At 28.0% G+C, this 16,153-nt stretch overlaps 1 protein-coding gene across 6 annotated transcripts; it reads left to right on the forward strand.

Annotated features, from left to right (window-relative positions):
- On the forward strand, positions 1-15,449 carry lig (ubiquitin-associated protein-like lingerer). Of its 6 annotated transcripts, XM_015512989.2 has the most exons (20): positions 39-161; positions 760-830; positions 939-1,142; positions 2,735-2,812; positions 2,920-3,024; positions 3,113-3,212; positions 3,289-3,453; positions 3,508-3,765; positions 5,287-5,504; positions 5,571-5,727; positions 5,810-6,324; positions 6,569-6,919; positions 9,934-10,072; positions 10,196-10,365; positions 10,429-10,602; positions 11,367-11,486; positions 13,550-13,816; positions 13,899-14,069; positions 14,148-14,177; positions 14,838-15,449. In XM_015512989.2, the coding sequence occupies exons 3-20, from the start codon at positions 1,008-1,010 to the stop codon at positions 14,958-14,960; spliced, it is 3,276 nt and encodes a 1,091-aa protein (XP_015368475.1). In that variant the 5' UTR covers positions 39-161; positions 760-830; positions 939-1,007; the 3' UTR covers positions 14,961-15,449. The 6 variants fall into 6 exon arrangements, with proteins under 6 accessions (XP_015368474.1, XP_015368476.1, XP_015368477.1 ...); XM_015512988.2 differs by lacking the exon at positions 760-830 and having other exon boundaries at positions 1-161; XM_015512990.2 differs by lacking the exon at positions 760-830 and having other exon boundaries at positions 1-161; positions 13,550-13,810.
- The last annotated feature ends 704 nt before the right edge of the window (positions 15,450-16,153 follow it).

Genomic DNA, 16,153 nt, shown 5'->3' on the forward strand with positions numbered 1-16,153 from the left:
TACTTGCACTCAACAAACACATACACGCACACACACTAATGTATTTTTATTTCATTATTTACATTTTGTGTACAAAATACAAAAATAATGTTAGTCTGATACCGAGGTTAAATGCATCGATCGCGCTCCCGTATTTAGTTTTAAATGTGTATCGTATTTTGGTAAGTACGTCTCAAAACTTATTATTTCATCTAGTTACGGGCTCCATAATCGTTTGGCTCGTCGGCAGCGATTTTGGCGGACGCCGGACCGCAAGATTTTGATTTCTCGGTCGTCGTCTCGTCGAAATGGCGTCATCCATCGTCTCTCCAGCGCGCCAGTCCCCACCACATGTTTCACGCGCGTAACGCCGTCGCGCAATGTCTGTTTCGCGCCGACCAACTCGTCGCCTTGTGGTGGTGTTTACGCATCAGAAAAGCTCGACGGGCTTATGATTTTCCGTCCCTTCCCCTAATCTGAAAATTCCGTAATTATCGCGCCAAACCGCACATATGCTCCCTTAGCGTGTTTTTACTCCCTCTCCCCCACCAACCCCCCGGCCCATGCTCACCGCCACTGCCGCTGTCCCTACCACCACCACCCTTGTCACCGACACCGCCGGTGTGTTTCACACGTATTTATATGAGAAAAGAATTTTGGACGTGTGCAACAAAGAGGCTCCAGTCGGTTTTTCACGTTTTTCGTTTTTACTTCAGTTTATCTGTAATTGTTTACATTGTTGTTGTTGTTTTTAACGCTGTTGTTATTATTGTTGTATAGCTGTAGAGTTCATTCACTGCTTCTTTACCTGTGCCATTATACACATGCATATTTATTTTTCGTCACTGTGGGTGGGTACTTGCAGTGTTTGTCTTTTGATAATTCTTATTTACCTGTTTTATTCTTGACTTAGTATAAATGATGTCAAATCTACTCAACTAATTGTTTTGTCGTTTCAGATTACCCTGTAAATACCGTTGTACATAAGGAATAGGTGAACCATAAGCGAAAAATATAAATACATTATAATGAGCAGCGTTAAAGGTGTTGTGAATCGCAACGCCAAGACGTCTGGTAAGAATAGCACTACCAACACAGCTACGCTGAATGCTGATTCAAAAGATGCAGTACCTAACAAAACACACGAAAAAGAAAAATTGCAGGTAAATTCAATTTGTTGCTTACATTCTTTTTCAGTAGTATTTTATTGTCTGCAAATCTTTAATCATTAAAAAATTGAAATTTGACTTCTAGCATTAAAATTATTGTTGTCAATTAAACTTACTTATGGACATAATATATATCAGTAATATTATCTACATCTTATAGTATAAATGTTATATTATGTTAGAATTAAATGCTAGAATACAATAATAAAATTTAACTGCTTTTTTATTTATAGAAAAATTAATATCAGCTTAAGAAGTCGCCATATCCGCATGTGTTACCTTCGTCTTACAAGTATGGAACATAGGAAATTTAGTTCAGCATATCACGTTTAGCTCCGTTATTTTAAAATTTTTAAGTGAATCGACCTCCTATAAATGTAGTGTTAAGAACATTATCTGTGTTCATATGTTGAGTTTCACAATAGTTCAGTTTTATGTGTGTTATGAGCATTTTTAATTTACGCTATATATTGTTTGCAAAACTTGCTAAAAAGTGTACTATCCTATAAACCCAGCATACAAATACAGATCTTACCTTTAAATTTTATAGGAAGTCAATTCACTCTCATTTTTAAACTAACAGAGCTTAACATGATTTGCTAAGCTTAAATTTGGTATGTTACGCACTTGTAAGACGGAAACAAGACATGTGGGTATAGTGTCCAGAGTGTCCTCTTAATAATATACCTAATAATTTTTTATGATCATAAACTTCCATCCAACTTAGTTCTTATGATAGCAAAGATTACATTGTATTTTATGTGTGTAATGTAAGTAATGAGTTTAGGAAGAATCTACACTGTCATTTGTTGTCTCTGTCTTACAATTGCATAACAGCCAATTTGCGCTTAGCAAATTATTTTTAGATTAGTTTGTTTAAAAATTAGAGTGAGTTGACCTAAGTACTATGAAAATTAATGGTAAGAACAATATCTGTATGTGGGGCTTTTTTTATGACAATTCAATTTTTAGCTAGTGTATGTATAATATACAGTTAATTAAAATTGCTAATAACTAATTTGAAAATAAACGATTATAAAACCCATCTGCAAACACAGATTGTCCTTCAGATTGTGTTCTTACTATCAAGTTTAATAATAGTTTGATTTGCTCTAATTTTTGTAAACTAATTTGATATGTTACACACTAGTAAAATGGAGATAACAAATGTCTGTATAGTATCATCTTATAATAAATGAGAAACCCATTAGTGGATAATTTTATTATCAATTTTGGTGTTCTTACCTAATTTAAATTTTGAAAGAGTTCAATTATTAAAACGTTAATACTAAAAACAATTAAATTAGAAAATGATTGTATAAAAAAATATAATATACTATGTAATAATGCATCTAGCATTTATCACCCATACTTCGACAATTTTTACAAATAACAAATGTTACATTTTACATTTAAAAAAAAAAATCTTAAATTAGAATAAGTTTAGAATTTGGTATTTAATTAATATTTTGTTCCTGATTTCATATTTTAATATTAACTTACATATCTAGTAGAACAATGGTCATATACTGTTTTACTTGACACATTAAAATGTATGTGTATTTGAATATGAATTTTTGTTTTAGCCAACAGCTGAGCAACTCAGAATTGCTAAAATTATTGATCTTAAACCTGATGAAGAAATTAACAACAAAATAAAGCAGGTGTGTGTTTTGTATTTTTAATAATTTTAATATACATAAAATATTAAAATTTGTAAGTACATTTACAATTATCAGGCGTTTACTATAAAGTGCTTTATCATTTTTAGGTGATGCAAATAACTCAAAAAACAGAAGATGAAGTAGTTATTGCGCTCCATGACAATGCTTTAGATATTGCATTAACTATTGAGGCACTTTTGGAAGGACCACAGGTATGCTTAGTTTTAAAGTATAAGTTATTAGTAATGTATTTTCCTTAAATTACTTAATCCAACTTAAATGACTTATATTTGTTGTTAGGAATCATGGTCAACAACAGGCAAGAAAAAAAAGAATCGAGCAAGTAGCGTAAACAAAAAAGAAAAAGATGATGTGATAAAAAATGGTGAAGCAGATGGAGGTAGTTATTAATATTGTTATTGTTGAACAAATTTCTCAGTTTATCTATTATATTGTATATTATTCTATTTAACTAGATGCTGAATGGGACGAAACCATTACACAAGCAGCTAGTATTACTGCTCAGAACAATGGTGGATTTAGTGAGCGACGGGGTCGAGGTGGCCGTGGTGGCCGAGGAGGCTTTACTAATAGGCCTAGACCAACTGAAGGTGGTCAGCGATTTGGAGAGTCACGTAAATGTTGGTGTAATTTTATTTTATTTTGAATTCACTTAATTTATTTGATATTTACAGGGAGAGAACGTGAGAACAAAGAAAATGAAAAGAATTTAGCTGAAGATGGTGCTAGTGGTGAGAATCGTAACTTCCGTTCTGAAAGTAGAGGTTCAAGAAGAGGCATAAATGGACCACGTTATAATGGTCGGTCTAGAGGTACTCGTATGTTCCAGAACAGTGAACGTGGTAATTCAGGACCCGGTGGTGGTAACAATAGCGGATTCAGTCAACCAATTGATACTTGGTTCAATCCTACTGCTAAAGAATCAAAGAAGGGTAATATAAATATCAAATTTAATTTAATTGCATTTCAATACTATTTAATCATGTTAATAAATTTAAAATCTTGGCATTGCATGCACTTTTCTAAAAATTTAAAGACATTTTGTTTTATAAATAGTGAGTGCTTATTGTGTAATAAATTGTGCCACTATTATATCTTTAATTTTAATTTTTCCATATATTGCTTAATAGTTAAAATTAAAGATGTGATAAAACTAATAAATCAGTTAAATATTTTAATTTCTGTTGTTTAACAGTAGGATATTTCAATAGTTCATTTAAATTGTTTGTTACATTTGTTGACAGAATTGTCAGAATTGTCTATAATCAATAATATTTTGATTGCTAGAGATTAAACTAATTTGCTTATTGGTTAACTCTTATTAATAGGTTATTTCTAACCAATCTTATGTCAACATACATATTTATAACACTGATAACCAATTATATAAGTTATCAGAAAATTTATTTATAATTTAAATATTAAGTTCTTTAGTTAAGTACCCATGTAAGTTAGTCAAAAAATATGATAAATGGTAAAAGTTTAATATAATTAAGTTAAATAATTCTTAACATTAATCATCTTATTAATATTATTAGAATAAAACCAGTTAATATATAGTATTTATTATTGTAACACCAATTACACATAAGTATCTAAATAAAAATATTATTATCAAGGCTCGTGACTTGTAGCTTTTGCATATTTTGGTATAGTCCGTAGTTTTGATGCTATTTTGATCTTTTAAGCACTATTTTATGTTAGTTTTGTAATTTGAATGGAAAAAATAGATATTAAGCAAAAACTATTTTCCGCTTGATAGAATCTCAGGCTGTAGTCACAACTAAGGTTTGAAATTTTCATACCGTAAAAAAAGAGAACATTTACTGTGCAACATTGCTTTTATTTGTTTGATATCACAAATACAAAAAAATAAAATAAAATAGTTATTGTTTAAAAAATCAATATTTCAAACTTGAATAACTTTTTTTGTATTTGTGATATTAAAAATATAAAAAACAATGTTACATAGTATATGTTCTTTTTTTTACAGTATGAACATTTTGATTTTTAGTTATGATTACAGTCTAAGTGGTTCTATCCCACGTGAAATAGTTTTTGTTATGTTGTATTTGTAAGACAGAGACAACACATGCGGGTATAGCATCTTCTTAGTAGCTAATACTTGAAGATATACTATACATTCCTTTAGTTTGACTTAAAATTTTCTATAGATACTTGAATTTCTAATTTTTATAAAATTTGATAATAATCAATAAATAAAAATGTTTTCTCTTATGATAATAGTTATTATTTTGGTATTTGAAAAACAATTAGCATAGGGACTTAGAATACTATTCCATAATGTGATAACATTACATTTTTATACAACTTTGACTAATTTTAAGCTATTAATACTATTCTACAAGTAATTAACCATAATATTCTTTTGATATTTGATCTTTGATTCAATTTTTTTTAAAAACTTTTTGATTAATTGATTTATTTATTAGAAAATTGGGGTACATTTCCATCACCTGAAGACTGGGACAATGAAGAGTATACTGGTTCGTTGGCTGACACTAAAGTATTTACACCTAGTGGTGGTACTGAGAGTACTGTTGTTAATAATGATGTTGAGGTGCCAAAACCAAATGAAAATGCTTATTTAGAAGTTGAAGATTGGAATGATGCTGTTCAAGCACCAAATCAGCAAGCAGCAGCTTCTAATGTAATTATTCAAAAATAAAAGTATTATATTTAAAACTAATTTATTGTTTTTATAATGTAATACCAGAATGCTACTTCTGAAAACCTTGCGGCATCAATTGCTAACAGTAAAACATTAACACCTGAACAGTCTCAGTACTTATCTTCATTAACTCAAGAGAGTCAACAAAAAAAAGTAGTTACTCTACCGCCAGCTGCTGCAACATTCAATTCTCATCCTCCAGGTAAAAATAAAATTAATGAAATACTTATGTTTTAATAATTTAACTAAAATTTGAATATTAAACATACATTTTTGTGGTTTAGTGGAATTTGTTTCTTTGCCTTTTGAAGAGAATTCAATTGGTCCTGGGAAAAAACCAACCTTACGTGCGCGCATACCCCCTCCTTCTAAGATACCATTAAGTGCTGTTGAAATGCCACCTGAAGATTCTAGTGTCAACATCAACTTCTTAGATGTATCATTTGGTGCTGTCGATCTTTCTGGTGATGTACCACAACTTTGTGATCCATCACAAGATCAAAATTCATTGCCACCTGTTGTTAAATATGATGACTCAGTTGCTCAGAAAGTAGATTCTGTCCTTACTCAAACTGAATATTCAACTATATCTAATCAAGCTTCAGTTCAAACTCAAAGATCACCTCAAGTAAATCAAGCGCCTCAGCCATCAACAAAAATTGGGCCGCCCCCTGGTGTTCCTCCTCCTGCCGATTATTTGACTAAGCAGAATGCAGCAGTAGCTAATCAATATCAAAATATTAATACTGGACAACCAACATCAATGTATAATTCTTCAGTTTATTCTAATAATCCTCAAGTATGTATCTAAACATTTTTTCAAACTTGGTTTTTTTGTTCCTTGTATTGTTTGTATTTTTTCAAATATCAAACTTAACTATAAATAGCTAGTTGCAGCACATAGCAATTAAAATGTTTAAGTAAAAAAACAATAACAAAGGAAAATATTACAAATTAGTGATTTTTAAAAGCAATTCAAATGGAGCTTAAAAACAATTAAAATTACTTTTAATTTTTGTTAAAATAATATCAAATTTTTCTAGGGTTTATCCAGTCATACAAGTTTATATGGTACAACTGCGTCCAACATCGGTGTTAATAGTACAAATCCCCACATTCCTCAATTATCTCAATCTAATCATTCAATTTTAAATGCTAACTACCCTCAAACTGCAGCACAACCTCAATTCCCTTCTTATTCATACCCTCATTCATATCAGGCATCTGGAATTTCCTATCCTCCTATTGTTTCAGCTGCCAATTTAGCGTCAATGTATACCCCATCAACGTACTCTAACTATATACACCAAAATTTGCATCAAACTGGGAACACAAACTTGTCTAAGTCAACTGTTTCGCTAACTTCAACTACTAATTCAACTAAAGAAAGTCTGGTGAGTAAAAGTCAATATACCAACAACATTGAAACAAAAGAATGTATTTATTATTCAAAAAAATGTGATTCCTTATATTTTTATGAAAACTTACATCTATTTCTAATGATAGTATAATTATTTTTGAACATATAGTTAATTAGTTGTAAGTAGGTATTTAAAGTATTTACTTGAAATTTGTGGGCACTGATATTATATATATATTGGATTTTCTTATAACAATTTTAAATTAGGTGCCCTAAGAGTTCAAGATCTGTCACTGGCCAGTGTTCAAGAAATTCTCCTAGTCATTTTACATTTATTTTTCTATTTACCTGCTTGTCACTAGATGGAATGTGCACACTTATTTATGGTATTTCAGAATTTGAATTCAAATAATTTGCTTGGTTGTATTGTCCCCTTAGCGTTTCCAACATTATTCCCAGTTTATTTCCAACCATTTTAAAATTTTCACATTGTGACATGACCTGATCATTGAGATATGCATAATGTTGTGTCACTTCTCCGTTCGTCTGATCATTATAATTTCATTAAAATGTGTAAATGCCATGATGCTACTTTGAGCTAATCCTTCATTTATTTTGATGCTTTTACTCTGGTATGTAACATACAATGTAAAGTCTTTCGTCCTTGATATCTTAGTTTTACAAATTCATAATCATTGATTAAGTCATAAATTATGTTTTATTAGTATCAACTTAATCCTGGTTAACTATTAGGCCTATTCTCTGTACATGATTTCTCTCCTCAAAGTCTTGTCTGTTGCTTTATCAGCTTTGCATCTATTGTCCGTGATAAGCGCTTTAATGTCTTTTGAATAGTTTGAATGAGTACCATAGTAGTAAAAGTGGTCAGATATTCTTTGGATCATCTGGTTGTTGTTTTCTTTTTTTTAATAAAACATTTATAATTGCTTTTCTTCCATTATTTAGGTATTACATTTGATCTTGCTACTTGAACATATCCAGGAAATTCTTTCTGCAACCTTTAGGTATACAATTTGTTGAAATTGTTAACTAAATGCATAAAGCATATATAATTTTTGATACTAGTTTTATCCTAATTACTTCAAATAAAATTTTCGATTTACTTACATTTACTATTTTGGAGTTTTATCTTTTAAAAGGTACTTACAAGTTTTTTTTTATTTGCCTAATAAATAACCCCGGAAAAAATAACCCTATAATAAAATTGATTGGTAAGGTGTACCTCCAGGCACCTTCCTATTTGTAATACAATACAATTTCAATAATATAATAATTTAAAACAAATTTTTCAATTACGGTAAAAACGAATGGAAATGTCAATAATATATAAATAAAAAATATTCACCATAAATGTGTAATACAATGATGTTCATGATCAATTTTAATTAAACGTTTTTTATCCAGGGAAGTTTTTAAAATGCATGGACATTTGTGACTATTTTTTTTTTCAGCATTTGCCATTTCCACCTTATAAAATTTAAACACTCTTTGTGTAAAACACATTTTTTAAATGCCAACTTTTTTTTGCCCTTCTGGCTCTCAAAAATATCTAGTTTATCCATATTATTATTCAAATAGAAATTAAAACAAAGCTCAGAGAAATATATAATATACGAAAGCACACTGTAGTACCAAATACTGAGAAATGGACTCACAGGACTTGACAAATTTTATAAATTACTGCTTCTATCAGAACATTAAAGATAAAGGTACCTTTCTTATCCATTATAATATTATTTCACATTGTCGCTGTACCTTGTTATTATATATCTGATCGATATGACAGACAGATTGGTATCATGCTTTGAATTGTTTTTATCGTAGGCAATCAATAATTTATCATTGAATACAAAATTAACGTTATTTGTGGGAACATAAAAATTGTATGTAGGTAATAGGTATATTAAACATTTTTTAATTTTTTTCACGCAAAGACATATTAACACCAATATTTAGATTAATTTGCAAAATCTCATTTGGGGTTATTTTTTCTGTGGTTATTTTTTCACGGGGTTATTTATTCGGGGTCTAAATTTCCGTGGTTATTTTTTCGCGGTACTGGTTTTTTCACCGCTGCTGTTATTTGTATTATAAATGACCTGTGTTGTGATTTTGGTATATGTATTATTACTGTTTTTCGACTTACAAATTTTTTCCAAAACATAAATATCATCTGGATCATAACTTTTTCTTCATTTTCCATTTTGAAATAAAGATAATAGCTTTGGATCATTTAAAAGCATTAAATTGGTAGTACTAATCTATATCTATAATTTATCCACTTTAATCTGTAACTGTGTAGCTAAATAGTGTTAAGTTAGGTTATTTATATTGGTTACACAATTTTTTAAATTTCAAATTAGAGAGTAATATACTGCCTTCATTATAGATATGTCAAAGTAGTCCTATCCTTTTTAACTTCTATTATAATTAGCTTAAGGATTTCTGCGGGAATGTTGCACAAAAACAATATTAAGGACAATAATGATTATGAACTTGTTTCAATTAATTATTAATTGTTTGTTTAGTTATTAATTTATGAAAGAATATGCTTATTTTATTTATTATGAAATTCAATTTTTGAGTGTTGAAATTTCCAGTAAAATATTTTGCTTGTAATATGAAATTAATAAAATTTATCTTGTCACTTAAAATATTGAAAAAATAATATTTTAAAAAACTTGTAACTTATTGATGTAATAAAGTTTTTTTGGGGTATAATAGCCGCCGTAGCCGGGGTAGATTAAGGTGTCGGTTGCTACTCGCCATTGCCGGTTTGAATCCTGGTCATAGTTGTAATCACTTTCCGGGTAGTTAATACTGTCAGGAAAGAGAGGCCGCCGCCACCCCCCAGTCATAACAGAAACCTACAGGTGCTCATTCGAAATTCTGCTAAAAATATCCACGAATTCCCAACCAATAGTTCCTCCTCCACAGTTCCAAAGGCTAATGGCCCTTGTTGTCGAAGCCTCAACCCCCCATTAAAAAAAAGTCTTTTTATTAAGTAATAACATTTTTTTTTAAAAGTATGATCAGTCTCAACCTTCAAATAACTCATTGACGTCAAGTGCTAGTAATCCAAATGGAAATAATATAAGTGGTACAACGTCAAGCATTGGACTTGCACAGAGTACTTTATTGACTACAAAAACGACTACACCAACAAGTAATTATTTAATTTAATTTGTTTAGTGTGGTCTTTTCTATTTGTTTGAAGAATCTTAAAGCTTTTAAGAATTTCGTTTATTATAAATTAAAATGAATTATGATTTTTTTTAAAATATTTTAGCAAATAAAAGTGGTGTACTATCAGGAATGCCTCCTGGTGTTGCTCCACTTGTTGGTGCTCAGTATATATTAAGCCAACAGGGTATTCCTGGATACTATCACCAATCTCATCCTGTAATGTATAGTGAGGAACATTTACAAATGGTGCAATCAAGGTTACCTCATCATATGGTAAAATATATAGCAATTATGAAATAAACTAAAAATTATATAATATTAAATTACTAATTTCAGACTAACTTTTATTCGCCTGATCCAATGTATCCTAGTGTATCATCAAGTCTGACTGGAAGAGAAACTGCTGGAACTGGTATTTCAAATGTTGCAGGTTATTCGTCACTAACAGATTCAAGATATGCACGTGCAGACAATAATGCTTCACCAGTTTCATCTACTCTATCTCAACAGGTAATTTATTATCATACTGTATGTCAAACATATTATTTTATTGAGCTCAGCGTGTGAAGTTTGGTGTATATTAATGGCATGAGAAAAGATACAGCTAGGCATTATTTATCATCACTGCTGCAGTGTCTAGATCTTTATTTTAAAATTTAGTTAGTCTGACAAAAAATCTCATAATAATAGTTCTGTAATATATATATTTTTCTAATGTGTATATATAAATTACTAGAAGATTAAGGATTTTATGGGTTGCAAAATTAAATTAGTGCATTTTAATGTATGAATAATTTTATGGTACAAAAATTAAATTAAGTACTTTATAATATTTCTGCTGTATAAATAACTATTTTTAAGTAACATTGAAAATATTTTTATTTTTTATTTTTTGCTTTATTATATAGTCCAAAAAACCATGTATGCGTACATTTTTGAAAATACTTTAAAACTGTTTCATAGTCAAATTTATTTAATTTAATTACTAACAAATATTAAGTTTTTTAATTATATAATGAAAATAAAAAAAATAAAAAATCAATATAATTGCAGAATTTAAATTTTAACAATAGCATATTATCATAAACGGGCTAGCTAAATTTATAATACATTAAAAATAATTAAGTATTTACTGTGGTTAAATATTTAAAGATTGAGTTGGCATGTTTGATGTAAATTATATTAACTATTTAGTATATAATATTGAATTAGTTTTTTTAATTCCCATTATTATTTGTTTTAAATAAAATAATAATTTTTGAATTTTTTTCTAGACGGGAACTTTGGCTCATCAGCAAACATTGTTAAATCCACCTATTACTCCCAGTTATACATATTATTATGGACAATCTGTTATACCTGCTAATCCGTTCCAATATGGTACAATGTACCCGGTAAGTTAATTAATTTATATTCTAAGAACACTTATCATTTATAAATCTAATTTTTAAGTTCTTTGGACTATATTGCTTCCTTAAACTATACTTTGAATAATATCTAAGTGTACACTTATTAACAATATTGTTAATGTTCTTCAATTGTTATAATTATGTTAAAAATATAAATGTATTTAAATAATAACTTAGTTTCTTCGATTTAAATTGCTTACCCTATAGATATATGTTTCAGTAATATATTTGCATAAAAATTCACTTAAAATATTTCAATTCAATCATGTATATACTGTCTAAAGTTATAAATTAGTTATTACTTTATAATTATAATATATGGGAACATAATAGTGTGAATGAATAAGTTATGAGTGTTGGTTATTACTGGGGCTGTTATATATATATATATTAATTTGTACTTCGATTTTCCTTGAAAATACTATTAGTGTTTTATTAAAAAACAAAAATTGGGTGTAAATTTAAAATCAAAATACTTAAACAAATGTTTGAAACAAACTACCTATATATTTTTTTAAAGTTTTTGGGTGGAATTGATTAATATTTTATGATTAACGTTTTCTTTAATTTGTAAAATTTAGATTTTTTATGATCATCAAACTGTAGGGTGGTAATTGGGTGTTTTAGAAAAATATTGTTTTACGTCTTGTCAATTACTTGATGAAACTATTCACTGTTTTTACAGTAGTCTTAATATCTGTAAATTAATAATATAGTTTTTTTTTTCTGATAATTGTTGAATAATTAAAAATTTAAATTTAAAATACATTTGTATCACTTTTTAAATATCAATGTGATATTTTTTTTAATACCTAATAATAATTATTTAAATATTTGGTTGTTTGTGTGTCATTATTTCTAACATTTAATTTAAAAACAAAATATTTTTATGAACAAGTAGTCTTTATTTCTTTTTTTAATTGGTCTTACTTAGGGGTATCATAAAGTGTGAAATATTCCAACTCAATTATAGATGTATTATGAATATATCATTCTTACCTTAGTAAGGCATTTGGAATGAAGCTAAATAGTTTCTTAAATTTCTCAAATTATTTGTCTTGGATTTATATGATCTGATTGTTGTCATTTCATCATAAAAATTACTATTTGAGTATAAGCACATTAAATTAGATAAATATTTACAATTTCAATTGTTCTAATTTCTTTATATATTTTGAAAAATTGTTTTATTATTTTTTAATTAAACATTCTTTTGACAGAATTAAAAATAATAATGTACTTTTTTTGTTTTATATAAGAAGGAAACTCAATAGTCTGTTATTAGTTTATTACATAAGTGGCTGAGTGTATCACATACCATTTGATTTAATACTATTTGACAGTCTGACAGTTATTTATTGTTAAAGAGTTTCCTTCTCATATTGAACCTATTGAGTATTAATAAACTATAAATTATATATATATATTAAATATTATCATATTATTGACTTACCAAATAAGAAATGATTAACTCAATATATTTATTAACACATTTTAAGGTTCAATTCTAAGAAACAGATTTAAGATGTAAATAAGGGTGTGTATTTAAAATCACCACTTTAATTTTATTGCAACTTCGGTTCTTAAGCATATTTCTGTATGATTTTTTCTTTTTTTCTTTTTGTTAGATCTATTGCTACACAACGGACGAACAAAATACTTGATGAATGTTTAATCATCCAAATCACCTTATCCAGTTTCAACTTATTTTGACATCCTTTTCCTTAGTATTAGTTGTAAAAAATTGTATAAAAAATTTCTCAGGATTTGGGGGAGCAAACATTTTGTTTATACCTTTTCGTTAAAACTAAAAAGAATAAGTGTATATATAAACATACTGCCTATAATTTTTTAAGTACATATATAGTATATATGTATTTATATTTATGCATCAATATATCATTTTTTTTCTTTTTGGGTTACTAATTCAAAAAAAGTAAAAAAATTATATCAGTATAAAACTCTTATGAATGTTTATTTTGATATATAAAATAAATAAATAATAAAATGAAACACTGAAAAAACACACCGACGCGGTTCGTTATCAGATGGCGCCAGCAGCAAGTGCAACCAGTCATGGCACAGGAGCTACAAACACTATGTCCGGGTACAGTAAGACTGCAGCTGCACCTGCTGGTTACAACAATGTTTATGAAACTCTGGGATCGTCTTCAGTCACTGGTTCAAGCAATGACTATGGCAGTTCAAGTAAAGTGGGTGTGACCGGTCAACAGACTTCTCAAGCTCAGGGCAAAACTAATTCGTCTGATCTCGCTGCTATGTATTCCAGCAAATCGACATTAAATAAGGTTAGTGTAAGTATAATATAAATTACAAGACATATGATTTAATGAAAAACATTAAAAAACTAGTCACGTAATCAATTTCTTTATTTAGCCTTATGACAAACAACAACAGTCATTTCAATCTCCACCGCCTTTTTCTGTAACTTTAAATAACGGTGGAGTTGGCGGTCATCATAGTGCCGGTAGTTATGCTCCAGTATTCATTTCTCCTCTACCTCCTGGCAACCCGCAGCCTCATCATATCGCACCTTTGCACCATCAGGTTTGAATTAAGCATATTTCTGTTAGTTTATTATTTATTTTAATATCAAACTTTAATTTAATATCTATTTGTTATTAGATTGATATGAGAGTTCAGAACAGGCAAGGGGTAAGTAAAGTAAATATGTAAAATATATATATACAGTATGTGTAACAGAAAAACCTGACCAAAAAAAAAAAAAAAATTATGCAAATTCAATGTATGACCAAAATTTTTAATATTATGTGATAAGTAAATAATTTCAGAGGTATACTCATGTCAGCAAATCTCAAAAATCATTTTTTTTTTTAAATTATTACGTTCTAAATTAAACTAACTATAAAAGTTTTAAAAATGAACTACTTTACTTAGATTAATCTTTTTACCTTAAAAATTGTTCTAATAATCAGATTCACAAATAGACTATTTTGAATTTATCCAAAAAAAAATTGTATTTTCTAACTTATTATAACTAATCTTATTATAGAAATGACTTGTAGAATAACTTTTGTTCAAATATTTTTTTGTTAAATAAGTGACCCTAGTGCTATGTATAATATATTTTTTTTAATGTTTATTTTTTAGTACTGAAAATAAAAAATGCATTATACATAGTGCTAGGTTCACTTATTTAACAAAAAAAAAAAAAATATATATATATATATTTGAACACAAGTTATTCTATAAGTCAGTTCTATCTGTTATACCTTGTATTATATATATGTTTTATATATTATATAAAACACTACTTTAAGGTATTTGTTATGAAATGAATTTGTATGATTTTAGCAAGAACTTAGTAATGGAACAAGCAATATGAGCCGTAACCAATCCGTAAATCCTACAGCCAGCAAGGTGAATGTTAAACAGAACTATAGCCAAGGAGCTACACCCTATTGGAACTCCAATTAATGACTAATGTCATGTCTGCATTTACACTTTGACGACCTGTCTTTAGTCGTTAATGAGCATTACCCATTGGGAGAATGGTGATCATACAGACGTATCATTTTCTCCTATTAACCTATTAAACCCTTTGTTTATTCAATAGTATCAGGTATCATTTTTTTTTTCTGAGTAATGTTTCATTTTGATCACAAATATCAGGTGTAATAATTTATTATTTTGAGTTAAATATTTTTTTTTTTTATGTTTATTTTATACAAAACGAAAAATGTATTATACGCTCCCCTCCCCACCTAAAATAATTTTTTTTACAATTTTTTTTTTATGTTTAATTAAACAAAAATGTAATAATATTATATGGGAAAAATGATTATGTTTTTAATATGATTATTTACATCTATATATCTTTTCTTAATTGTAACCCATGGGTGGATAAATAATCATCTGTCTATATGTAGTTAGTACCTTCATTAAAATATATGTATTAAAAATGAATCTAATAGTATATTTTTAACTAGATATAGGTTATTTCGTATATTGATTTTATTATTTTCCAAATGAACATACATTTGAAAAATCTAGTTCATGAAATGTTCAGTAGTCAAACAATACTACAATATTTAAAATAAGAAGCAAAAAATTTTAATCATAAAAATCTATGAATTTGAATATAACAAACTTAATTAATAATTGTAAATTAATACAATTAGATTAAATTAAGTTCTCTCTTTAATTATCACTGGGAGAAATTGGTTGCAATTCTTATATTACATAGATTTTTCTCTAATTAGACTGATAAATACCTATTTCTATAAAAAAATAGTGCAATTGTCGCGTTACAATTTATATGAAACTTGTTTCTATAATTAAACTAATTTTATAGTTTTTTATAAAAATTGAGTCAATAATTGTTATTTAAAAATTATTCAACAATTTTATTGTTGATTTTGCTCATTCAGTTATATCTTGAACTTAGTGTTCTTAATATAGAAATACCATTTTGAATTCTGGGGCCAATAGGAAGTCAAAAATTACATGGTAGGGCCACAAAAAATTAATATAGAAAGAAATCTTAAATCAGCAGTTAATATGAGCTTAATACTTTGATAATTTAAATTTAAAATAGTTAAATGATTACAATTTACAAAACTACTCAAAAATAATTCTACAATTTTCCTGTGCATTGGCCAACTTATTAT

The sequence above is a fragment of the Diuraphis noxia genome, unplaced genomic scaffold (assembly GCF_037042655.1).
Source record: "Diuraphis noxia isolate RWA-SAM2 unplaced genomic scaffold, SU_Dnox_SAM2 contig0003, whole genome shotgun sequence".
Classification (NCBI taxonomy): Eukaryota; Metazoa; Arthropoda; class Insecta; order Hemiptera; family Aphididae; genus Diuraphis; species Diuraphis noxia.

What these genes read in the sequence shown, in the direction of transcription:
- lig (XM_015512988.2), top strand. Translation starts at nt 1,008, where the DNA reads ATGAGCAGCGTTAAAGGTGTTGTGAATCGCAACGCCAAGACGTCTGGT. An exon ending in AAATGGTGAAGCAGATGGAG is followed by an intron (nt 3,213 to 3,288) that starts GTAGTTATTAAT and finishes CTATTTAACTAG; the next exon opens with ATGCTGAATGGGACGAAACC. An exon ending in CATCTACTCTATCTCAACAG is followed by an intron (nt 10,603 to 11,366) that starts GTAATTTATTAT and finishes ATTTTTTTCTAG; the next exon opens with ACGGGAACTTTGGCTCATCA.